The 26,095-nt window shown below is 41.2% G+C and overlaps 2 protein-coding genes across 5 annotated transcripts in view; both read left to right on the top strand.

Annotated features, from left to right (window-relative positions):
* vps33b (VPS33B late endosome and lysosome associated) overlaps window positions 1–2,512 on the top strand; it is a 36,590-nt gene extending 34,078 nt beyond the window's left edge. Inside the window, exon 23 of the mRNA XM_033015151.1 lies at window positions 508–2,512. Within this exon, the coding sequence (XP_032871042.1) occupies window positions 508–587 (80 nt within the window). The 3' untranslated portion in view covers window positions 588–2,512. The remainder of the gene's footprint in view (window positions 1–507) is intronic.
* Window positions 2,513–4,365: 1,853 nt separating this feature from the next.
* prc1 (protein regulator of cytokinesis 1) lies at window positions 4,366–23,797 on the top strand. 4 transcript variants are annotated; one of them, XM_033015021.1, is made up of 15 exons: window positions 4,392–4,534; window positions 4,638–4,710; window positions 8,441–8,573; window positions 9,182–9,304; window positions 9,427–9,660; window positions 10,183–10,353; window positions 10,898–11,047; window positions 11,466–11,613; window positions 12,348–12,484; window positions 12,871–12,966; window positions 14,598–14,744; window positions 15,417–15,527; window positions 16,247–16,357; window positions 17,263–17,451; window positions 22,314–23,797. In XM_033015021.1, the coding sequence occupies exons 2-15, from the start codon at window positions 4,697–4,699 to the stop codon at window positions 22,389–22,391; spliced, it is 1,842 nt and encodes a 613-aa protein (XP_032870912.1). In that variant the 5' UTR covers window positions 4,392–4,534; window positions 4,638–4,696; the 3' UTR covers window positions 22,392–23,797. The 4 variants fall into 4 exon arrangements, with proteins under 4 accessions (XP_032870914.1, XP_032870912.1, XP_032870911.1 ...); XM_033015020.1 differs by having other exon boundaries at window positions 4,398–4,634; window positions 4,668–4,710; XM_033015023.1 differs by having other exon boundaries at window positions 4,366–4,710; window positions 17,263–17,374.
* The last annotated feature ends 2,298 nt before the right edge of the window (window positions 23,798–26,095 follow it).

The following is a 26,095-nucleotide window of genomic DNA, read 5'->3' as shown; positions in this document are numbered from 1 at the left end:
CCACAACCCTGAAGCTATGGTATTTGGGGTGTGGCATTATTTGGTTCACTCTTCAAACGGTCGACATGAGTAGGATGGACTGAATATCCTCCCAGTCACTACATAATAAATGAAGCGTGGTGGTGGAGGAGGGGAGGATTATATCACTATTACCATCCCTATCTATCAACCAGTGGTTCCTACTCATAGATCCATAAAGTCACACAGCACGGAAACAGGCCCTTCGGTCCAACACATCCATGCAGACTGAGATGCCCCATTTAAGCTAGTCCCATTTGCAAATGGAAAACTGGAAAATGTGGATGTGTGGATGCTTGGCCAGGATTGGGTGCAATTCCTCAGCCCTTCTGAACACTCCAGATCCAAGCTGCAAGCCAGGACCAGTCGACTGTCTGCATTCATGGAGCTATGCTGTAACGTAGCTCAGTAGTTTGACTGAAAGAGGAAGGGAAGAGAATTAAATTGGTATTTTGTGTTATTTTTTTTTCTCTGTTTTATCTTATACAGGATATAGGTTTGTTTTTGTTACCACGGCAATCACAAACAGTTTTCGGATGCTGGAATCTTTGGTCGAGACGCACGTGTAAAAGATGCACCGGCCGTTTCTGAGCAAGACATCAGGAGAGGGAATGAACAGTGAGTGGAGGTTGTTGAGCCAGCTTTAACCTAGTAATAAAAAATAAAACAAAATTATCCGCAACCCGATGGAGTCAGTGAAATCAAGTCCAGTTGTCTCAACTTCTGATGGAACAATGAACGTGCTGAGATTTAAACCACCACCTTGGCCAGCTACTTGAATCCTATAAATTGGCTACTCAGAGTGAAGTAGTCAGCTGGCTTTACTGACCTAATGGCAGAAGGATTTGTGACTTCTATTTCAGGGAAAGCAGAAGGATTTCCAGTGAAATAACAATGCACTGCCTTTACCCCAGCAGAAACCCTGGAAGAGCTGGATTTGCATTGCAATGAACGACAAAACATTGAGAGAAATATGGATCCCATTACATGGCCTCTGACATCAACTCCGCCATTCACTGAGATGGTGGCTGATTTGATCCTTGTCTCAGTCCAACATTCCTGCCTGATCCCATAATCCACGACTGCCCTATAGGTCATCGGGACAGTTTTGAAAGGATTCATCGTTGAAATTATATGCGACACAGTGGTGCTGGTTTCCAACGGGAACGGTGACGGACGCGCCACACATCTCTGTCCTCCTGCTCCTGTGGACTTCCGCCGCTGGAAGTATAGGGTTTTGGTGTGTGTGTGCTTTATCATCATTCGAAACTTCTACTGAAGTGTGGATGGCTGTTGGCTCGCTAGAAGCTCATCCGCCCTTTGACAGGTCTTGTTTTTGGTCCTGCTGGGGGTCCACAGCCCCCTCCTCACCTGGCAAGCCATGTGGGGGAGACGGTTTAGTCGCCAACTATCCGACCATGGAGCAGGTAGCGCGGGATTACATGGTACCCGTGACGGGGGGGGTGGGGGATCTCCCCCTGACCTGACCTAGAAAGGAGGTTTTGAGTTTGGAGATCAGAAACAAAACAACTGTTTATTTAGCACCTTCTTTGCCAAAGTCTTGAATTACAGCCTGTTGAGAAGTCTTGGCATTGTTCCTTTGGAAAATGTGCAGATCAGTTTCTGTGCAACAAGTCCCACAGACGACAATGAGATCATGACTGGCCAGTCTGGTTTTGATGGAGTAATATGTGCAGGTGTGGGAGACTTCCTTGCATTTACTTTTGAACTGTGTTGGGAAGGGAGCAATTTCACTAACTATTTCAACACAATGGGGATGGAATAACGAAACTTAATGCAGTCAATATTTTCCACATATGTAAAATACAACTAATCTTCCATGGTAATCACCCCAATATAAAAAATGTAATTTATCGAATTCAGAAAAATGTGCCAGACATTTTATAGTAACAAGGGGTTGAGATTGCAAATATGTAAAAACAGGTTGATAAATGAGAGAATTAAAGCCATTAGTTTCATCTGAACAGGGACCTCCATTGAAATTATTCTAATTCCATTTTCCTTCTCCTTTGAACTTTTACATTCCTCCTCTGAAAATCAAAGTTAGAACAATCTGAAACATTAAGAGTACCAATTGCCTATTCTGTATCATACTCTCGCAAGTCACAATAACTTCAGTTTCAATTGCAATGCTACCGACAGGAGTTATTGAGCAAAATGCAAAGTGCTGGAAGAACTCAGTGGATCAGGCAGCATATGTTGAGAGGATGGACTAATGATATTTTGGGTTGCCGTTGATGCTGCCTGACCCACTAAGTTCCTCCTGTACTTTGTGTTTTGCTTAAGATTCCAGCATCTGCAGTTTCTCGTAGTCTCCACAGGAATTATTGTCAGTATTAAGTTTCCACTGGCAAGGAACTTTGCCGATACCGAGTGCTAGCTTTTCGACTGTGAATTTCCATCTTGCACTGAGCTAAACTTTTATGTATATAATAATGTGTGACAATAAATAAAAAATGCTTTATGTACTGTATATGACTGAGGGTGACATCTGTAATTCAGTTTGATCTACAAAAATATACTGTGTCCAAAGGTGGTTTAACCTTTGTTTTTTTTAAATATTGAAACCCTTTCCCCTGTGGGTGTCTTAGTTTATTGTCTGGAAGGCAGTGTCCTCGGCATTGCAGGACTTCCTCGGTGCAGCAGAGCGGCACTTCAAGGTAACCCTGCTACTGGTTGATGGAGAGAGTCCCCATGTATACTGTTGCGATATGTTTCTATGTGCACTGGCTGCCTTCTGCTGCCTCACCAGAGTGTGCACTATTCTTGCATAGCTCAATATTGTTAGGTGGCTATTCAACCCTGGCTTTTCCATCAACAACAATGAAATGTCTGTCATACTCAATGATGAATCACAACGTGACATTTTCTTTAGGAAATTAAATATTTAAAGCGAAACACTTATGTGGCCCGGGCATAAACCTGACCTGCTCAGGAAAACTGGCAAAATCAGCCATTTTTCTGAAGAGTCAATAACTAGTTTAATGTGAGGCGGCACATGTGAGCCTGCTGTCTTTTACTGATTATTTCTTGTTTTGTTTCAGGTTTCATCTTTTATTTTATACTCTGTTTCTTTAAAAAAAAGCGATTTTAATATTTGGGTGTAAACATTACAGATTGATTTATAATTTTATTGCTGGAGGGCAGGGTAAAGTTCAGTCCAAAGCAGTAACGTTTCTTTAAGTCTCTACTCTAGTTAAACTGGTTTCCTTGTTTGGATTTCTAGGAGGAGCTATGCACAGACAGTGACCTGTCCGTCCACAATGCTTGCCTTGTTCCCAGCAGTGTGAAAACAGTTTAAAAGTCAAATAATAATAGAAACTAATGGATATACTAAGCAAATCAGGTCACATCTGTGGTAGAGCAAGTGGTATGCTTTGTTGTTATGTTAGATTTCTAGCATCTGCATTTTTTTAAATCACAGCTCATTTTCTTCTTCAAAATAAGAAATGGTTGTTTTTTTAATTATTTCATAAGATCAAAAGTGATAGGAGCAGAATTAGGCCATTTGGCCCATCAAGTTTATTCTGCCTTTCAATCATGGCTAACCCCATTCTCCTGCCTTCTCCCCATAACCTCTGACACATGTACTAAACAAGAATCTATCCATCTCTGCCGTAAATATATCCACTGACTTGGCCTCCACAGCCTTCCGAGGTAGAGAATGCCACAGATTCACCACCCTCGGACTAAAGGGTGGAAACTTTGGAGCCCAAAGTGCCAATTTGCAAAATGCAATGGCAGATTATTATTATATAGATATAGATATATATGTTGTGCATTAATGTCATGTCAAGTTACTTTCATTTCTATAGCACATTTAAAAAACAACTCTCGTTGGCCAAAGTGCTTTACATTGTTGGAGGTACTAACAATGATATACATTAATGTGCATGTAAACATGTATAGTTACAGCAAGTAACTCTTCTTGTTTAAATTTAAAAACCTCCAGTTTAAATTCCATTTGGAATATTTTGGAGGACCAAGGAACCAAGTGAGAATATAAATACTTTATTGTCACTTGTGACGAGGCATAGTGAAATTCTTTGCTTGCATACACAATGTATACAAATCATAAAATGTAATGTGCATTGTGCCAGGTTCAAGTTCAGACGCCTGCTCGCAGCTTGGACCAAAGATACTGGAGGAGCTATAGGATCTTTGGCTTGGACCAACGACGAGTGAGCTCGTTGCTTCATGTGGGACCGACCGCTCGCTCCCTGTGGCCGGGCTGCAGTGGGAGCGGGCCGCGCATGCGCCAGCCCTGCCCGCCGCCGCCGCCGCCGCCCGCGCATCATCAGGTGATGTCATCGCCCCTGACGTCAGACGGAGCCAATCGGAGCGCTGCGGCGGTTGGCCGTTGGAGATTTGAAATTGGCGAAGGAGCAACGGCCGCGGGAGAGGAGACGCGGCGCGACGGCCGGAGACACCGGACACACGGAGAGACCGGACACCGAGTAACAGCGGCCGGAGAGACCGGACACACGGAGAGGGAGTAGGCACGGATTAACGGCGGCCGGAGAGAGACCGGACAGCGGGAGGGACGGAACGGAACGGCGGCCGGAGAGCGAGGCTGGGGACACTGAGAAGAGCCGGAGCCGGACACTGAGGGAGAGGCCGGAGACCAGGAGCCGGACACGGGGAGCGGGGCCGGAGGATGGTGAGAAAAAGGTGGGTGTGAATCCGGCTCCGGTGCCTGCGCTGTGGCCGCTCTCCACTCCCTCCCCCCGGCTGCGGCCGCTATAGCCAGTGGTCAGAGAGTGGCCGCTATAGCCAGTGGTCAGAGTGGCCGCTATAGCCAGTGGTCAGAGAGTAGCCGCTATAGCCAGTGGTCAGAGTGGCCGCTATAGCCAGTGGTCAGAGAGTAGCCGCTATAGCCAGTGGTCAGAGAGTAGCCGCTATAGCCAGTGGTCAGAGTGGCCACTATAGCCAGTGGTCAGAGAGTAGCCGCTATAGCCAGTGGTCAGAGAGTAGCCGCTATAGCCAGTGGTCAGAGTGGCCGCTATAGCCAGTGGTCAGAGTGGCCGCTATAGCCAGTGGTCAGAGAGTGGCCGCTATAGCCAGTGGTCAGAGAGTAGCCGCTATAGCCAGTGGTCAGAGTGGCCGCTATAGCCAGTGGTCAGAGAGTAGCCGCTATAGCCAGTGGTCAGAGTGGCCGCTATAGCCAGTGGTCAGAGAGTAGCCGCTATAGCCAGTGGTCAGAGTGGCCGCTATAGCCAGTGGTCAGAGTGGCCGCTATAGCCAGTGGTCAGAGAGTGGCCGCTATAGCCAGTGGTCAGAGAGTAGCCGCTATAGCCAGTGGTCAGAGTGGCCGCTATAGCCAGTGGTCAGAGAGTAGCCGCTATAGCCAGTGGTCAGAGAGTGGCCGCAGCGAGAAGTGACCCAACAGGCCGCTCTCTTGTCAGCTCTTATGGTCTGGTGACCTGGTATTACTCATAATTTGTCATTTAGTCACTTTATTCTATATGTATTTGTTGTGTTATAAGTATGTTGATGGACTGTATAGTTGCAGCAAGTAATAATTTCAGGTGGACACAAAATGTTGCCCCCTCCAGTTTAAATTCCATTTGGAATATTTTGGAGGACCAAGAAACCAAGAACCCAGCGGGACAGGCAGCATCTCTGGAGAGAAGCAATGGGTGACCTTCTTCAGCAAGTAATAATTTCCTTGTGTTGAACCTGGGGCAGATGGCAGATGACAGTTAAACCTTCTTGACTCTCCACGGTGAGAAGGATACACGCCTAACAACAAATAATAAACCAGAGGGGTGTCAGGGCTTGTAGGGAGAAGGCAGGAGAATGGGGTTAGGAGGGAAAGGCCCGAATGGCCTACTCCTGCACCTATTTTCTATGTTTCTATGAAAGATAGATCAGCCATGATTGAACGGCGGGGTAGTCTTGATGGGCCGAATGGCCCAATTCTGCTCCTCTCACTTATGAAGTCCCCCGTCCCCAAATATCCGCTGTGTAGTAGGAAGGAACTGCAGATGCTGGTTTAAATAGAAGATACACATAAAATGCTGGAGTAGCTCAGCGGGTCGGGCAGCATCTCTGGAGAAATGGAATGGGTGACCTTTGGAGTCTGGACTCTGAAGAAGGATCTTGTCCCAAATGTCCGCGTTCCGTTTCTCCCCAGCAGGTTGTTTGTGGCTGAAGAATAAACTGGGGGTGTGTTACTCCAGACAGTCACTCGCACTGAGTTTTTAGAATTCCAGAGTAAGGCGTTGACTCGTTTAAACAGAAGGGCCCAGCTCCTCCAGCAGTTTGTTTTGTGTCTCGTTAAAACTATCTTCAGGGTACAGTGTGACATTGTGTTTGAAACAACCCTGTCATTCATATTTAGCATGCAATGCAGTTAGACGCCAAGGTTATAGAGTATGAAACAACAATGTATTTTTTTGGCTGAAAGATGTTCCTAAAAGTCTGTTTAAAAGTTGATTATCTAGTATATTAAATAATAGCTAGAAATCTTCCTTGGTAGGAGTTGAAGCTATTGATTGAAAATAAGTATTTAATATTGGATCGTCGCTATTTAAGAACATCAGAAATAGGATGAGGCTATTCGGGCGTCTTAATCTGTTTCACCATTTAGCATGCTCTGGCCTGCTTTCTATGGTTATCCAGCCTGTTCCCATATCCTTTGATTTCGCTAATGTTTAGCAGTTACATTGTTTTATCCCTCTGTTTAGCGGGTGGGACGACACATATTTTGGTCAGAGAGTTACTGAAAAGTCTTGATTCTTTCCTTTTTTGACCAGTTCACTCGCTATACTTGGTTCAGTGCCAAAGAAAGTAGACCCAACATTTGTAGTAGAAGTTCCCTTTTTGCCACTCCGCATCACCATAAATCTCCCCCAAACCTTTATTCTTGTCGCTGCCTCCATCTCATTTATCTACAGCTGTCTTCCAACCAACTGTCTTTGCTCTCTCTGCCCCCATTTTCTCTTCTCTTTCTCTCTCACACCCCACCCCCAAATTTGTGTCAACATCACCCCAAGGGCATGAGTTTGGTTTTGTTTCTTGTGGTATCATGGAGTCCGTTGGCAATGGCAGCATTTATTACCCATCCCTATGAGCTGGATTGCTTTTCCCTTTATTCCCAGTACAAACGCGACGTGCTTGTCGTTAATTATTCTCCTACCTGGTCGCTCTCAAATTGAATCCGAGAATTGAGTGTGAACTTTGAGCCCAAGTTAATCGTAAACTCTACAGTCTACTCACTATCTTGTTTTTTTTAGACTTCACAAAGACTTCATACTACCTCCAAAATTTCAGGTATCATTTCAAGATGCTGCAGATGCTGGAAACCTGAGCACAATACCAAGTGCTGGATGAACTCAGTGGGTCAGGCAGCATCTAGGGACAGCTGTCGGGTGATGTTTTAGATCGGGGTCCTTCAGACTGACTGGAGTGTGGGGGTGCAGGAAGAAAGATGAACAATGCCTGGCAAATGATTAGTGGATATAGGATGTGGATTAGATTGCAGATGAGTGGAGTAAGTGACAAAGGCAAAGAGACAAAAGAATGTCAGAGAAGGAGAGAATTGTAAAGGGAGGGGATAAAAGGGAAATGAGCAATTTGGATCAAACCAGTTTGCAACCTCTTTGTGAACATCTGAGAACTTTTTAGCCTGTATCTTCACATTACTAACTTTCTGTTACGTCTCAGCATCCTAGTCCTTCAATGCACCTGGAATGAAATTCCCAACATGTGGCAAAGCCAATGATGTGGCAAACCCAATGTTTATTACCAATCTTTATTTTCTCTCTGAGCCATTTCTGTGAACTGTTAAGGGTAGTGGGTCTGAAGGGCACACAGACCAGATCAGGTAGGATGGTATATTTTCCTCCATGATAAACATTACCATAGCAGATGTTTTTGTGGCAATCTGATTATTTTATGCCTCCCATGACATTAGTCTGCTCCATCTCAGTTCAGTCTTGTAGAAACACAGACTGGACACGAGTGAGATGTCATTGGTCCCATCATGTTTGTACTGACCCTACCATGAAACTTTTCTCCACCACATCTGAAAGCAGTATATTTCATATTCTAACTACATTGTCTGCTCATTCCACCAACCTGTTTCCAACCTGCTGCCATAGTTATATGGCTGTTTTGTCCCTGAGCTTTGAAGCTGCTTCATTGGTAGTGTGCATTGAAATCGTGGGTATACGGTTGCCAAGAGCAAGGTCTTTTTTTTAACCTTAGTGCTGCAGTAAATAATACTGAGAAATATGATGCATTTTTGATCTTTTTGTAGGATTTTGAGTTTGTCATCTGATCAGGTCATTGTGAGATTTGAGTTTTCTCATTTGAAGCCGAGCTGAAAGTCTTTTTTTAATATTTTGTGCATCTTGTATTCATATATGACAACACACAACATTTTGTCTTTTTACAGTGATGCACTGGCCACAGAGTCAGTCAACTGCCTCAATGCAGCACTTTCCCATCTTCGAAATATCTGGGAAGAGATTGGAATTCCAGAAGATCAGAGAATGCAAAGGACAGAAGTTGTTAAAAAGCACATTAAGGCAAGTGGAGTAAAGTATTCTTGGGAATAAAGAATGCGATTTTTAAAATATAAATTGGAGTGTATCCTTATAGAAAAGTTATGCAACAACATGCAGTACCAAGTCCTGATCTAGACTGCCTGTTATGTCTTGCACGTTCAAATATGGCACTTTACTGTTTCCACTGGCATTTTGAAACAGTGCAATTGGCCATCGGGATCACACTCTATACGATTTAGTTTTTTATTAACAGCAAATGTGCAGAATAACATGTTATGTTCCCTTGATTTTGCTATTGGCAAATTGAACACTATAAATGCAGTAAATCTGACCATCTTTCTTGATTGAGATAAATTCAGCCATGAGATGGGCAGGTTACTCTTCTGTAATCTGGCTTCTGCTGCTATTTTGTCTTTTTTTTAATCAGTCAGCACAGATTTAATTTTTCTTAAACCCTTTAAAATGAATTGGCTTCTCATTATTCCTTTTTCAAAAACAGATACGATGGCAATAAAATTGTACTTGTCCCCAATGTTGATGGTTGTGGGACTTTTAGACTCTTTTGGTTGATTTTAAATATGTATCAAAATCCTTTCAAGAAACAGTGTTTGTCACCTATTTCCACGCAGGGCCTATTGGAAATGATGATTGCAGAGGAGGAAAATTTAAGGCAGCGGCTGAAAAAGAGCATTACAATGTGCCAGAAAGAGCTCCATGCAGTGTGTCAGGACCTCGGGTTAACTGCATGTCTGGTAAGAGTTAAAACTCACCTCCCCTCAGATTTTTTAAGAGTGTGTTGGAGGGTAGAATAAAATAAAATCGCCCCCCCCCACCCCACTATCTAATTAATAATTTAAACTTGTATTTGTGACAGCCAGAAGAAAATTGCACAATGCTGCAGCTGGAGAAAGATCTGCGGACTCGTTTGGAGGTCCTCTTGAAGGAGAAGAAAGAGAGAATGGCTAAAATGAACTGCCTTAAAGAACAAGATGAAGAACTTTGTGACATTCTCTGTACAACAGGCTACTCCATTGATGTTGATGTTGTCCCCAGTATTGAACAGCTAGATGCATTCCATGCGCACATTGCTTCACTGAATGAAGAAAAGGTAAAATACAATCTGGGATATTAAAGCAGCAGTTCACACCTATATTTAATTAGTATTTTAACTAATACTAGGGTGTCTTGTGCAAGTGTCCTGTTGACCTGTGTGGTCTGGAGCATCCAAATGTGCAAGACTGTGTACAAACTTGTACAAATCCGATGCCTAACTTTCCTGAACATGGCATGGTTTAAACTTTAAGATGATGTTTCTGTGATCTGGAAACCAGCACTTAACGAGACAACTGTGGAAGTGTAACTAATTGTAGCTTTGAATAATTGTTCACCATTCAAATAAAAATTTAAATGGTATAAATCCGGGTAAATAAAGCTGAGATTTGGTTGAAAGGTGACTCAAAAGAGGTTTAGTAATGTTTTTGTAATCTGTAGCTACCCTTGTTTCATTATATAGGAGATATAGAAATAAGAAGCATTCCACTGTTTAATTTGTATAAACTGTCATCTTCTTATTGATGTAATGTATATCTATTGAATTCCCTGTTCGAAATGTTTTATTCTTTAATTTTAGGAGCGCAGAAGGGCTGAGTTTGTAGAGACAAAGAAAAAAATCATTTTGTGCATGGATGAACTGGATCAGCTTCCTGACACTAGCTTTGAGAGAGATATTGTGTGTGAAGATGAGGATGCATTTTGTTTATCCAATGCGAATATTATAGGCCTAAAAACATTACTTCAACAGGTGGGTACATAAATGCAAGCAGCATTTTATCTCTATCAATCTTGGAGCAATCTCAAAATTCTTCACTATACTTTTGCTTTTGACTTGTAATCTTATGGGGAATAAAAATGACAGCTATATTGAAAATAGGGGAATGTATTTATTTATATTTTTGACAGATTATTCACAAGAGACCTAGTATCTCTGAATCTTGCAGTTGATTGCTTATGACCAGCTAACCAGGACAATACAATGGCTATACTAAAAATGCTTTTCAATTTCTTGCCCCATTTATGCAAATAATGACGATTTTAGCCAAGTCCACTAGTGAATAAAATAGCCGTTCTGTTTGGTACCCAGCTTGCGTTGGAAAGTTTTCTTGTTTTATTTCTGTAGATTTGTCGCAACCTGTGGATCATCCGCCTGAGATCATGTTCCTGGCGTGCTTGCTAATGTGTTTTGTCAGTACAGTGAAATAAACTTCTTAAGTGAACAGTCTACCCTTTGTGTGCTTGCCTGGTGGGTATAAAACTGCCGGCTAATTATGAAACCTATTTCTCTTCAGCTGGAGATGAAGAGAGCTGAAAATGAAGCCATATGTTCAGAGCTGAGAAGTCAAATAATTAACCTGTGGGACTGGTTGAAGATTTCTGATGAAGAAAGCAATGCATTTGCTGTACACATGGTTGGATCCAGGGCAAAAACATTGCAAATGGTAAGTATTTTTGTGTGTGTATATGTTTATATTTTTTGCCGCTAAATTAATGGTGAAGCTAATGGCACTTGCCATTGTGTATAAATGGTGCATAGTTTCAGGCTGGGACTGGGAGCAGCTTAAATATTTAACAGCAGTTATTTCAAATATCCTGAAGCTTCTATGTTTGCTAAATATCACACTAATGTTTAATTAACGTAGTTAAATATTTTCAACCAAATGCTGTAGCATTAATATCGAATTGTCAATGTGAAGTCTTATTCCTTAAGCTTTGGATTTTTGAGCCCAAATCCTTTATATATATATATATATATATATATTTTTTTTTTTAACTCACATTAAAGGGTTGTTCTACTTCAATGGAGTCAAGTAGTAATTCTTGGTAAGCTGATGAAAAATAATGAATGTTGTGATCCAGTTACAGACACAATTGCAGCATCTTGAAGTCCTGAAATTACAGAACATGAAAAGTGTGATTGAAGCTGTCCGACAAGAGCTAGCATCATACTGGGAGAAATGTTTCTTCAGCTCTGAACAGCGCCAAGCATTTGCTCCATATTATGAAGGTTTAACTTTTTTTAATATTTTGATGCTAAAATAATTGTCTAATATGCTGTGATGCAAGTCTCTGTTGTAGTCTGGAAGACACCCTGACTGATGGTAATGGGAAATGCAAATGAAGGCCTTTTTGATTCAGGAACTTGTATGCCTGTGATGCGGATTCATGCTGCCATAACGAAATGTGAAATTTTCTTGCCAATGGCAATTGTATTGTGATTCTCTTTGACCAGAGCTCCAACTCCGAGCTACATCATTATCCAATATCTTTGCAGGGAGGTTCATTTGCGCTAACCGAGAGGGGTTAAACTAGGGTAACAGCTTTCAAAACCAGGTTAGCAAGTGGATAGACCTGATGGCAAGTTAAAGGTTTTGACGAGTCTGAAAGGAAGTACCGGCAGGTACAGGTTAATGAACATGGTGAGATTGATGGGCTGAAGTGTGTTTATTTAAATGCAAGGCCGAACAGCTCTGGGGCTTCCCTGAAATTGAGGCTATATGACGAGAGCTCAAAAATAAGAAAGGTACAATTTTCTGATGGGATTATACTATAGGCCTCCCAATTGCCTAGGAAATAAGGGAGTTGATATGTAGATAGATGGAAATATGTAAAAGCAACTTGGCCTATTTCTGCACTACTGTTTTATTTTGATGAAATGTTCATTTGATGAAACTTTGATTGGGGCTGTAATTTGAAGCTGCTCGTTTACTTGCTAAAATGTCTTTTTGCTTTCCCCAAAAGAGGATTATACAGAGGATTTATTGCAGCTTCATAACTATGAGCTGAACCGATTAAAGCAGCACTATCAAGCACACCAGCAGCTATTTGAGGGTGTCTGGAAGTGGGAAGAAAATTGGCAGCTTTACCTCGGGTTTGAAGTAAGTAACAAATTATTTGTGGTTCATTAGATTGTGCTATTGTGGGGTTCTTGAGCAGCCCTCTGAAAGCTACAGGCCCCAGTTGTTCCTTGCAATCAGAATTGGATATTTAGGAAGTCTCTGGATTATGTAGCGTTTCCAGAATGGGGCTGTAACTCGGGCACTTGCTGTGGCTTTATTTCATTGAATAATTGCCTGTAATAGAACAAAGAACCATTTTACTATTATTGCCATATAGAAATCTTTAAACTCAATGGGACAACTTGTGAAAAGTCGGATTTCAGTAAATCAGGTCTTCTATAACCCCAAGAGCCCCTGTATAGTTAACCAGGTTAAAGGCAATTTAATTGAAACAAACACTAACATTAAAAAAATTCTGTTTACAGAAGAAAGCATCTGATCCAAACCGCTTCGCCAACCGAGGGGGCAACCTTTTAAAGGAGGAGAAGCAGAGAACTAAGCTGTATAAAATGTTGCCCAAAGTATGTAATCATGCACATTTACCTTGAACAAATTGCAATCTATGATTTAGTCTGAAATTATCATATCGCATACCTTTACTATTGTTATCGGGAGATTCATCTGTGTACATAAACAAGGAATGGCTGAAGTGACATCCAAACTTTAGTGTAAAATGGTCATCATAATAATCATACTTTATTAGCCAAGCATGTTTTGCAACATATGAGGAATTTGATTTGCCTTAGTCATACTAATAAAAAGCAACAGAACACAAAATACATTTTAACATAAACATCCACCACTGACTCCTCCACATTCCTCACTGTGATGAAAGGCAAAAATAAGTTCAATAGCTTCCCTTCTTTGTCCTCCAACGGTCGGGGGCCCCAAACCTTCCGTTGACGGGACGATCTTACTCCCGTAGCCGCCGGCGGGCCTCCTCGTTGGGGCGATCAAGCTCCTGCATCGGGTGGGGATGTCAGCTCCCCGCGCTGGGCGATCTGGCCACGGGTCGGGGCTTATCGAATGTCGTGCGACTTTTGAAGCACCGACCCTGCCTCTCCTGAGAGTGTGAACCCCTGATGTTAAAGGCCGCCGACCGCGATTTCAGGCAAGGGATCAGCTCAGATGGGAAGTCCACGGCCCACCGTGGGGCTCAAAATCAGATCCGAGCAGATCTCCAGCTCCTCCATGTTAGGCCGCAGAGTAACTGGAAATACGATCCGGAAAACAATCGCATCTCTGGCAAGGTAAGAGATTGGGGAAAATAAGTTTCTCCCGACCCCCTCCCCCATCCACATAAAACAAACAAGAGAACATTAACTTTTAAAACTCACTAAAAATAACAAACAATAAAAGACGAAAAGGACAGACAGACGGTAGGCGGGGCTGCCTTCAAGGCACCTCCCGGTGGAATCTGCTGAGCTGAAACGTTTATGTGTTAGCAGATAGTACTCAGTATTTTGACACACAATTTCTTAACAGTTGTCATGTTAAAATGAGTGAATCAGTGAAGATTACTGAGCACCTCAAGCCTGTTCTATAATTTGTTTAAGAAGGAACTGCAGATGCTGGAAAATCGACGGTACACAAATTAACTATAATTTAATTAGTTAGTACTTGGTTTGTTTCTTATCTGTTTACTTTTGATTCTATTTATTTTGGATACTGTTAAGAATTAAAAAAAAAAAACCGATTCTATTAAACCTGCAACCTTTTGGAGGGAGAATAATGTTTTTCTTTATAATTTAAAAAAAAAGGAAAATGCTTCCTAGTTCCATTTTAATCTGCTAATTGGCCTCATGTTCAGAAATGTATACCTCTTCTATTAATTTGATCGCCCTCAACTATCTAAACTTCAGGAAGTGCCTTTCAGATTGGAATGATACAATCAAATAGCATTCTCCAGATGGGATGTTGGTATTCCAATTCCCTGTATATGAGCCAAATTTCCGTTTTTGCTTTCATAACTGTGCTTGTGTCTGATAATTTATAGTGCCTCGTCACTGATAGAATATTTCTTGAATGGGATTGTTCAAGCAGTCAACAATGAATTGAAAGCAGTTACTTTTCTCTGGAGTGTCAGCTCCTTCTAATGTTTCACATTTTAAATATTCCTGCTAAAGCACTAATAAATTGCTGTATATTTTAGCTGGAAGAAGAGTTGAAAATGCAGATTGATGCCTGGGAACAGGAGCAATGTTCACATTTTCTGGTTAATGGACAAATTTTTATGGAATATGTATCTGAGCAATGGGAGCTACATAAATTGGAGAAAGAGCACGAGAAACAAGAGCGGGTAAGGCCACAATTTGTCCTTTGTGATTATTACTTTGCTATAATTTTAACATTCGACTGATGAAGGCAGATTTATCCATTTTCATGCCTACTGTTGTTGTTGAGTCAAAATTTGGGAAAGAAATTGAATCATGAAGATTTCTCTCTCCAGTAAAAACTCGTGATGACTAAAGAGCCTGTGCCACATGCGCGTTTCTTTTCAGCGACTTGTCAGCACCCGTCATAGTCGCAGCAGGTGGGAGAAAAATTTCAACATGTTGAAAATCCAGTGGCGACTACTCACGACCATGCAGATGTCACCCTGCAACATTTTCTGGTCGCCGCTAGATTTTCAACATGTTGAAAATTTCCGGCCACCTGCTGTGACTATGGTGGGTGCCAGCAGTCTCCGAAAAAATTGCGTAAGTGGGACAGGCCCTTAAGGTTGCATGTTTGAAATGGTAGTTGCAGCAGGGTGTATGATATGCTAATTCCCTATTGAATATTGCCTTGTATTAGTTTGATTGTACCTCTCTAAATCCATGAGTTTCGTGAGTCCCTTAGTTCTGAAAGCAAAAAATCTGTACCTAGTAGGAAGTGGAGGCTCTCGTGTGCCAAAAGCCAAATATGATTGATGTACGAAAGGTCCAACAAATGTCTGATTACTTATGAATTGGACATTGTTTTATTGCAGCAACAGAAGAAGAGTAAACTGATTGAAGAGGAAATGCTGTATGGCAGCGCTCCGAAAACACCAAGCAAGCGAAGGGTTAACACTCTGACTACGCCAGGGAAAATACGGAAGGTAAATGTTCTGAATATGTATACAAGTAGTAATAAGTGCAGATCATTTTCATTTTTGGTGATTGACCATACTTAAGGTCAAGGTCAGTTTATTGTCACATGTACCAATAAGGTACAGTGAAATTCAAATGGCCATACAGCCATACTAAACAAAAAAAGCAACAAGACACACATCTACATAAAAATTAACATAAACATCCCCATGTTCCTCACTGTGATGGAAGGCAATAAAGTCTTATCTTCTTCCTCTTAATTCTCCCGTGGTCGGGACAGTCGAACCATCTGCAGTCGGGGCGATCGTAGCTCCTGTGTCAGGGCGATCGAAGTTCTTGCGGCTAGGAGCTCCCGAAGTAGGTCTCTAACCAGAGACCGCGAGCTCCACGCGCGATGGAACTGTCATATTAAAGCAGTGACTACGTTGTGAATCCTACCATATTGATAATTGAGGGAGGGAGGGGGGGGGGGGGAAATGAGAGTACTCTAACCACTTGACATTACATTTCAATATTTCACATCTACTGTCATCATTAATCCTAATTAATACTATGATCTGTATTGTATTTATTGAAAGTTACTAATCTTGTAATTTTGCACAGCATGGCGTGAATGTTGTAAGTGGTTTCTGTTTAACTTTGGTTCTGCTATTTAAAAAAATATCTAGATGTGCTTTTGACTTCACAGCCCTGTGTTAATATTTTCTCTTTCCTACTTTTGTCGCAGCTAAATGGTACATCGATTGTTAATGCTACACCCAACAGCACTTTTCGCTGTGCTATTGGAAATAGTGTCTGTTTCTCTCCAATCTCCCGACCCCCTTTGTCTGGACGCAAGGTCAGTCGCCAGATTGCATGCTTTTTATTATCTTGGCAGACATGTTGAGTGTTTAAGTTACTACAAATATAAGAACCAATATCATTTTTAACAGTATATACAGTACCATGATTTTTTTTTAATTTAAATGGCGTGCATCAGTTACAAAGGTTCCACAGTTGGATCCCTACCCTGTGTTAAGATGTTTTTGAATTTGCATTTATCTGACCAAGAAACAAAAATGTTTTTGCGTAATGGCAGGGCTGTGTAGGAGAGATTTTTGGATCCTTATTTGAGATCAATAACATACAATTTGCTGTGCATTATGAAGTGCTTCCCCCCCCCCCCCCCCCCCCCTAAAGTTCTATTCTTGGCCTTCTTGCAGCAGTTACAGTGTGCTAAAGGTTTTACATCAGCTCTCTATATACTGTGTGATCCTTAAGAAAAGATGCTTCAGCCTGCTAAGTCCACTCAATGTTAATTTCCCCCAACACAGCTAAGGTTTGAAGGGTATTGTGGGTGTACTGTGATTAGTTTGGTTAAGCACAGCATCAAAATATCAAAATGATAAAAGTTGTACTTTTCCAACAACATCACCAATGTTGACACTGCTGGCAATTGCTCGCCATTGTGGCTGCGGAGGCCTCAAATAGGCCCCGACCTCGGGTGGACTAGGAGGAGGAGGACTGAACTTTTTGGTTCCTTCCCTCACAGTGGAAAGTGTTGATTCTGCTGTGGGGGGATGTTCATGTTGAATCCTATAGTGTATAGTGTCTTTATTTATTTTTACTTTATATGGATGTATGGTAATCTAATGTCTTCTCTGTAAAGCACTTTGGCTTCAACGTGATTTGATTTAAAAGTGCTATATAAATAAAAATTACTTACTAATATTCGTCTAATACGCTTTCCCATTCTTTTCATAGCCAGCACAATCTGTGCGCACTCCAGGACATTCTGCTAAGAAGCTCCCACGCCATGGTGTCAATGAAAAAAACAAAGAGAACATTTCTCATCTAAATTCAACAGCAGTGAGTGGTGCGTCCACTGGCATCTCCACTCCGCAGCATAATCTCAGCGTAAATTCAGTTGCCTCCACTTATTCTGAGTTTGCGGTAATTTCAATTTTTGCAGTCATCTACCAATCACTGTGGCAGCACGCAGTTGGTGCTGGAGATTGTGGGGGACTTGAAGAAAAGTAGAACAAAAGCTGCATGCAAACTTTTAATCAACACATTGTCAGGATGTGAGAATGTGAAGTGAATGAGTCAGTGAAAATCTTTTTTTCAGTTCAGAGCCTAGCGATAGAATGTGCAAAAATACTGCACTTCACACTGGAGAAAAGCCAGTATTGATCTGTTCAGAGGTGATATCCAGCCTGCTTCCAATACTACTGTTTCAACTCTTGCTCATCTTTATCTTCTGATCCTCTGATTGCTCTGAGGCTTTCATATTTTCATTGAAAACATGTTCTTGGAGCACGAAATGAACTAGAAGATAATTTCATTTTGCAGGCGTTTCAAAGACCAGGAGATTAATTTGCAGAAATTTTAATAATTCATTATATAATATCAGCATAAAGTCCTTTCAGCCCATTGAGTCAGTGCTGAACCTTAGGCACCCATTTACACAAATCCTACCCTAATCCCATTTAACTTTGCCTAACATTAACTCCTCTCAGTTACTATTGCAGATTTACACAGTGTCATGTACAGTGACCAATTAACCTATTGACTTGCACATCTTTGAGATGTGGGAGGAAATGGAAGGAGCAGGAGATCTGCTCATTCCACCCGCAGTACACGGAAAGTGTTTGAACCCAGGTCACAGGGGCTGTGAAGAAGCAGCTCAACTAGATGTGTCCATTGAGGAGCGATTTGTTTCCATTTAGTGTGTTGGAGGTCCTGAACATGCCAGGGAAGCAATATTTCCAATTAGATTTAATGGTACGTAGATATTTGCTTGAAAGACTGGCCTAAAAGCTGGGATTTGGCTGAATGGCTCACATTAGCCGGTGTACAGTTAGGCTAAAAAGCCATGTATTGTACAATTTTCAGGGTGTTTTAGCTGCAGGTTTTGCGATGCTCATTTGTTCACAAATCCAGCAAGCCACATTACCACAATCGTCCCCTGACCTGTCCGTTTCATTTCTTTATTTCAATGCTGGGCTCTGCTCCGCAATTTGAAACATCAGTTTATGTTCATGTTTACTAATATTTGTTTCTAGTAATTTGCAGATGGTAGCAAAAAATTTGGTGTTATTTTTACTTATTCTGTTTCTTTGCGTTCCATTTGTGCACTGCCCCTGCAAATGGAAATATTCTCTGCTCTCTCCATATCTCCAGGAGTTCCTGATATCATGTCTTGTATTTAATTTAGTTTAGAGATTACAGTCCCTCCGGGTGACTGACTCTGTCCACGGCAACTATTGAGCGTGCGTTCACACTAGTTTGCGGTTATAAGATTATTAGACATGGGAGCGGCACAGTGATGCTGTGGTAGAGTTGGTGCCTTACAGCGCCAGAGACGCAGGTTTGATCCTGATTACGGATGCAGACAATATTGCCGGAGAAACTCAGCAGGTGAGACAGCATCTAAGGAGCGAAGGAAATAGGCAACGTTTCGGGAGAAGGGTCTCGACCCGAAACATTGCCTATTTCTTTCGCTCCATACATGCTGCCTCACCCGCTGAGTTTCTCCAGCATTTGTGTCTACCTTCGATTTTCCAGCATCAGCATTCCTTCTTAAACATTCTGACTACGGATGCTGTCTGTACGGCCAAAGGGTCTGTTTCTCACTGTATCTCAAGTCTAAGAATTAGGCCCACTTGGTCCATCAAATTTGCTTCACCATTCAAACATGGCAGATCTTTTTTTCCCCTCAACCTCTTTGATGCGCTTATTAATCAGGTACCTGTCAATCGACACTTTAAAAAATATCCAATGGCTTGGCCTCCACAGATTGAATTCCACAGATTCACCAGCCGCTTGCAAAATAAATTCCTCCTCATCTCTGTTCTAAAGGCACATCCTTTTATTCTGAGGCTGCATTCTCTGGTCCTAGACTCTCCCACTGTTGGAAACATCTTTCCACGTCCACTCTATTTCAGCCATGTCCACATTCTCATTCACTCCCTACACATTTTGCAATTCTACCAATTAACCTACAAGCCCACACGTCTTTGGGATATGGGAGTAAACCGGAGAACCCGGGGGAAACCCATGCGGTGACGAAGAACGTACAAACTCCACACAGACAGCACCCAAGGTCAGGATGGGTCTCTGGTGCTGTGAGGTAGCAGTTCTACTATTCTGCAAACTGGTATAATCACCCCCCCACAGAAAGTTTCTGAACCCAATGGCTTTAAAATATATCTTCTTTCCAATATATCTTGTACATATAGTTTATTACCCTATGAACCATATTTATTGAACTTTTTCTAACTTTCATAAACTGCACAATAACTTCAACCTGTTCTTTCTAGATACAAATTATTAATCCACGAAGATTGGCACAGAAAACGTTCTTTGCATAAATATTTACCTAACGCGTCGTCATTGGGACAGGCACATGGATAGGAAAGGTTTAAATTGATTTGGGCCAAATGTGGGTAGGTGGGACGGGTATAGATGGACATCTTTGTCGCCATGGATATATTGGGCTGAAGGGCCTGTTTCCTCTGTTGGATGACTGATGTAGGCCAGATGTTGCATAAAAATCCTTATGACTTCAGAAAAATTATTTCTTCTATTTACAAATTTGTGGTTGGTGCTTGTGGATCCTGATTGTGTGCTATTTTGCTTTTTATTTTGTTGCTGATTGTGGTGTGTGTGCAGGAGGTTGTCTTGTGCATCTGAGCTGTGTGTGCTTAATTGCATTGCTTTTGCCAATACTGCCCAATATCTATAATTACCCAGTGAAATCCTGTTGTGTTCATGTGTGCTTCCTACAATGGTTACTTGTAGTTGAAGGCCTGAATCCTTGGGCAATGTGTGTATATATATTCTATTGGGAATTGGACTTGCTTTCCATTCCAGCACTACCTCCTGAATCTGCACTGCCTGCTGCCCCGAAATGTAGCTGCTGAAGGTGCAGATCCAATTCCAAATGGCGACGTTTTAGTGTGTAGCATAGTATAAGTGACAGTGGAAACTATATACACTAATGTACATCTAACATGCACACCTTTAGGATGAATCTGTTCCTGTATTTCACCATTATAGATTTACTTCCGATTTGCTGTTCGTGGGTAAAGCAATTTACTTTTTAATTATCCACGTGCTTTAAGTGTAGTTCTGGTGATGTGTGCAAAATGATTGTTTATCTAAAATTTCACAACTGTGCTGTAGGTTGAGGAAGATTGTCCAAAGCAACTTGCACACCTTTAATTTCTCAGTATCTCTTGGTTTTCAATATTAAATTAGGATATTGTGGATATGCACAGGCAGACTAATGACTGGATTCCTATTTCACCGCTTGCTTTAACCTCTGGTTTTTCTCATTCTGTGCACTGAGCATGTTCAAGTCGGCAAGAGTTTTGCTTAATTTTCCTGTTCATAATCATTCTGACAAAGGTAGGTCAGGAGAGTTGTAACATTCTATGCCAGCGATTGGTAGATGGTGCTGCATTATCGGTCAGTGCATATTTTATGCTTAATATTCGGGTAAACTATGCACTTGCAAAGGTCTAGTTTCTCTTTTTCAGCTTTGCTGTTGTACCACTTTTGTGAATCCAATAAAGCAAAGGAGTTGTGCTCAGACTGAAGACATAAAAACGTTCCAATATAACTGTTTTAGTCAGTAATTGAATGATGTGAAACCTGAAAAGTTGGTTGCTTGTAATACCAGGAATCTCCAAACTTTCATTACTATTGCAAAATGACTTCAGTCTTAACTGACCTTGCTCTCATTTTAAGATCCCTTGATTTGGATTCCCTCACCACAGAAATAGCACCAGTGCTCTATTAAACTCCTACTTTCAGTCAGTCAGATCACCCATCAACATTATTGACTTGCCTCTGTAGTTTGGCTTCCAGTGGAGCTGTCCTGTTACTGCAAGCAACCTGATGTTCTGTGGTCTTGTTAATTTTCCCAAAATTGCCTCCCTTGGGATAAATAAGGTTTCCATATCTGCGAATGAAAGAAAATCAGAAACTTTATCCCCATTTGTTTCAGTCTTTACTTGCAAATCTACGATTTTTCTTCCTTCTCCACTTTGAAGTAATTTTTTTGGAATCTTGAATGCTCGGCAGTTTGGATTGCAAGTTGAAATTATGGAAATTCTTTCTGGTAATATTTGAACCAGATCAAACATTTTAGTATTCTTGTTATTTCAATGTTTGCACACATGCTCAGAGGCAAAGTTTGATGGCCATTAGTGGATTGTGACCTGTATGGCAAACCAAGCAATTTCTAACAAGATGTGCTGCATCTTTAGACTTTGTAGATGCAGAGTAGAAACGGGCCCTTCGGCCCACTGAGCCTGCGCCGACCAGTGATTAGCTCGTACACTAGCACCATCCTACACACACTAGGTACAATGTACAGAAGCCGATTAACCGACAAACCTGCATGTCTTTGGAGTGCGGGAGGAAACCAGAATACCTGGAGAAAACCCACACAGTCACAGTGAGAACGTACAGATGGCACCCATAGTCAGGATTGAACCCAGGTCTCTGGCGCTGCAAGACAACAACTCTACTGCTGCACCACTATTGGGTCTCTACCGCTGCGCTGCTCTCCTACTGGGTCATGCCATTTATTACTTTTCGGGTGAAGGTTTTGCCTTCATGCTCCTCAATTTCACATTTCAACTTTTTAATATTTTAAATGTCTTTAATGCATGGTGTGCATCCTTGTCCCATATTTCAAGAGTTTTGACAAGTTGTTTGTTGCATAATTCATCTAAGTAGTTTGTGCCTTAATATTCTAACTTCATACTAGTTTAACAGCCATTATTTTTGTTTCCCTTTTTCAGCGAGATCTTTCAAAAGTTTCCAAGTCTGACTGTCGTTCACGTGTTCTCAATTCTACAATCACCAACCTCCACACCTAGGAAAGCTGTGAAATGCCAGTGGGGAAATGGACTGCTCAAACACGAGCTGGGGAGAGCCCTGATGTAGTGCACAAAATGAAAACATGTTACAGTAGAGCTGGCGTGTTTTGATCTGTATTTCTTTAAACTGTAAATTACGGGATATGTGAAATATGCCACAGATGAACAAAGGGTGTTGTACATTTTTTTGTCCATACCATCTGGTATCTTGGGGCACTGAACATGGCTTCAAAATCTATTTGAGATGGGGTTGATGCATTTAGGTTTTTTATACACAATTTCAAACAGCATCTTGTTAACTTGCTACACCCAGTGAATATCATTAAAATTAAATGAAATCTTTATGTCATTCTCTTTTTGAGCTATTATTTAGTTAGGAGAGGAAGGCATGTTCTAAATAATTGGCTTTCTCCAGAGTTCACTAAAGTAACTTACTGATCTTCTAAATCTTGACCAGTTGTTATTTTAACATGATAATGGTTGATAGGCAACAAATCCTTTAACATTTACAATTTCTGATCATCTTGATATAGCAATTTGACACAACTAGGATCTCCAGGGTAGGCTACCCAAAGCTGGGTCTGTACTGAGGAGATTCCAAATCCCCTCGTACAAAATGCTATTCGCTCGTTTGCATCTGCGGTAAATAAACTCTTCTTAAGCAATATCCAAATGATATTTGCGTCTGCAATATTATATTTGGCTTTCTCCTCTGCTAGCCTAGCAACCGGTTAAAGCACAGTCAATTCATATGCCATCTAGATAGCAAATTAAATGTTTTCTTGTTGCATTAGGTTGTGAGATGTTGAAGATCCCTAGTTCAAAAAGGACCATGTAAGGATGGCATGAGGTCATAACTATCCCTTTGTTCATTGTGGTTCTATTACTCATATGATATTGTGGCTTTAATGATACTTTAATCATACCCGGTTTTAAATATTTTTATAATTGCACATATAAATTGTTTAATTCTTTAGTTAAGCTAATCATGAATTATGCTCCTTTTTTGCATTTTCCCTTATTTATTCTTGTAACGGCCATTTATTTCTGGTAAAGTTAGGCAAATGTCACAAAATAGTTATGGGCGGTGAGAGAAGCCTTTAAACACTAACTGTAATTTTATAGTGTGTTGTAGAGACTTGTTAATTGCTACCTGATAAACTTGTCTTTACACCTTGTCTGACGCAGTGTTTGTCCAATGTTTGTCTCAATCTGTTTATGACTGAAGGTACGTTTTTATTCCATCTTGGAATCAAGAAATATCAATCCTCAAGCAGGTTTCAATCTTAAATTGAATTAAAAAAGGAAGGAGAGTCTCGGAGTTGCATTGTTTTCTTTGTTTGAACCAATCTGCCATTTTAAGATGGGTGGGGAAACAGAAGGCTTGTGAAGTATGTAGATTTTTTTTAAATGTTACTTTTTGAACTTCAAAGAAGACCCATCAGATGGGATCTAATGAATTTCTTAACCTTGCTGGGGAACTTCCTATTGTTTCCTATAAGATCACCTCAGAGCTAATCTGAGAGTCAGGCAGCATGGTGGCAAAACTGGCAGAGTTCCCTAGGTTTGGCTAGGTTTAAAAAAAAAAAGTTTGCTTTTAATGCAAGTTGAATTATCTTGAAGGATGAAATTTGTCACAGTTGGTGTGCTTTGATATAAAACATGATTTGAGTAATTCCAAATTGAAACTTTGTTTCAGAAGTTCTGCCATAGTCTCATGCATTTGGGAGATTCATGCAGATTACTCCCCAATCATCTGGATTTACCAGTCAATAGCCTTATGGCAGAACTGCAGAAGAAAAACATTTTTATACAAAGTGGCATACATTGAAATATTCCTATGCTTTCCTTCCCCATTGAAATAGCTGTTATAGGAACGGGACAGACCCAATGTAATTTGAAGCATTGTTCTTTCATTATTTAAATCCAGAAATAATTATAAAGACCGAGCATCTAACCAAAATTAGGTTTTATATTTGTGGTCCGCTATCTCTGTGAATCTACACATGACATGTTTGCTTTTTAACCTGCAGACTATGGGACTTCACAAATGTTCAAATTTTCTTGCCAACAGTTAGGAGGTTAGCATGGTGTACTCTTTCTTCCATTTAAAAAAAAATGTAAATAGCTGTTTGTAAATTCTATAGACATCTAATTGGCTGTATTTGAGTTTAGGAGCAAGGAGGTCCTGATGAGACCGCACCTGGAGTATCGTGTCTGCCTCCCTGTTTGTAAATTCTATAGACATCTAATTGGCTGTGGTCTGGTACCAGGCTCAAACACCCCAGTTTGCACCGAGTTTCAAGCTCAATAGGAATTGCCTTTGCCTTCAATGTCCAGAGCTAAGGGCGTGGGTAGGGTGAAATCAAAGGAGATTCCTTTTATGGCTAATTGTTAAATTCAAACATGTCCTTGTTTAGCACAGGCTACATCTGACTGTGAGGCACCGTGTTAAACTGGCCTGGACCTGGGGAAAGGCATTCTGAAGTACTAGGAGGTGTGGTAGCATGAGGTACTATGGTGCTTAAAGGCTGTAGATGATAACATTGGACACTGAAATCTGTCTGTCTTTTGACCATTGTTTAGAGCTTGTCTTTAAATTGTACAGCGTTATGTAATAAATAGTCGAAGCAATATTTGGTTAACTGCTCGTCACTTATTCCATTGCAGTGGATCAACTGCTTTTATGCTATCTATTATGCTTGTAAAGTAATTGTGGAAGACATTGATGTTGCTTGTGAATTACATTGATGTTACACAGGACGAAGAATACTTGCTGGGAAAATAGTATTCCCCAAAGCTCAAATAATGTGGGTTTGTGGTAACAGAACTGTCACAAATGCCGCACTAGTAATCTGTTTCAACATTGAAAAATGTCTCCAGACGCAACTTGTACTTATCACTGATTGTCATGATTTTAAAACATAGAAAAATAGGTGCAGGAGTATGCCATTCGGCACTTCAAGCCAGCACAGCCATTCAATAGGATCATGGCTGATCATCTAAAATCTATACCCCGTTCCTGCTTTTTCCCCGTATCCCTTGATTCGTTTAGCCCAAAAAGCTAAATCTAACTCTTGAAAACATCCAGTGAATTGACCTCCACTGCCTTCTGTGGCAGAGAATTCCACAGATTCACAACTCTCTGGGTGAAGAAGTTTTTCCTCATCTCACTCTTAAATGGCCTACCCCTTATTCTTAAACCTGTGACCCCTGGTTCTGGATTCCCCCAACATTGGGAACATTTTTCCTGCATCCAGCCTGTCCAATCCTTTAAGAATTTTATATGTTTCTATAAGACCCCCCCTTCTCATCTTTATAAATTCCAGTGAATACAAGCCCATTCGACCCATTCTTAGCAGTCCTGCCATCCCAGGAATTAACCTGGTGAACCTACGCTGCACTCCCTCAATAGCAATAATGTCCTTCCTCGAATTAGGAGAGCAAAATTGCACACGATACTCCAGGTGCGGTCTCTTCAGGACCTCCTTGCTCCTAAACTCAAATACTCTCGCAATGAAGGCCCACATGCCATTTGCTTTCTTCACTGCCTGCTGTACCTGCATGCTTACTTTCAGTGACTGATGTACAAGCACACCTAGGTCTCGTTGCACCTCCCCTTTTCCTAATCTGACACCATTCAGATAATCTGCCTCCCTGTTCTTGCCACCAAAGTGGATGACCACACATTTATTCTCATTATA

Source organism: Amblyraja radiata, chromosome X (assembly GCF_010909765.2).
Source record: "Amblyraja radiata isolate CabotCenter1 chromosome X, sAmbRad1.1.pri, whole genome shotgun sequence".
NCBI lineage: Eukaryota > Metazoa > Chordata > Chondrichthyes > Rajiformes > Rajidae > Amblyraja > Amblyraja radiata.
This window is presented reverse-complemented; position numbering and strand designations above follow the sequence as displayed.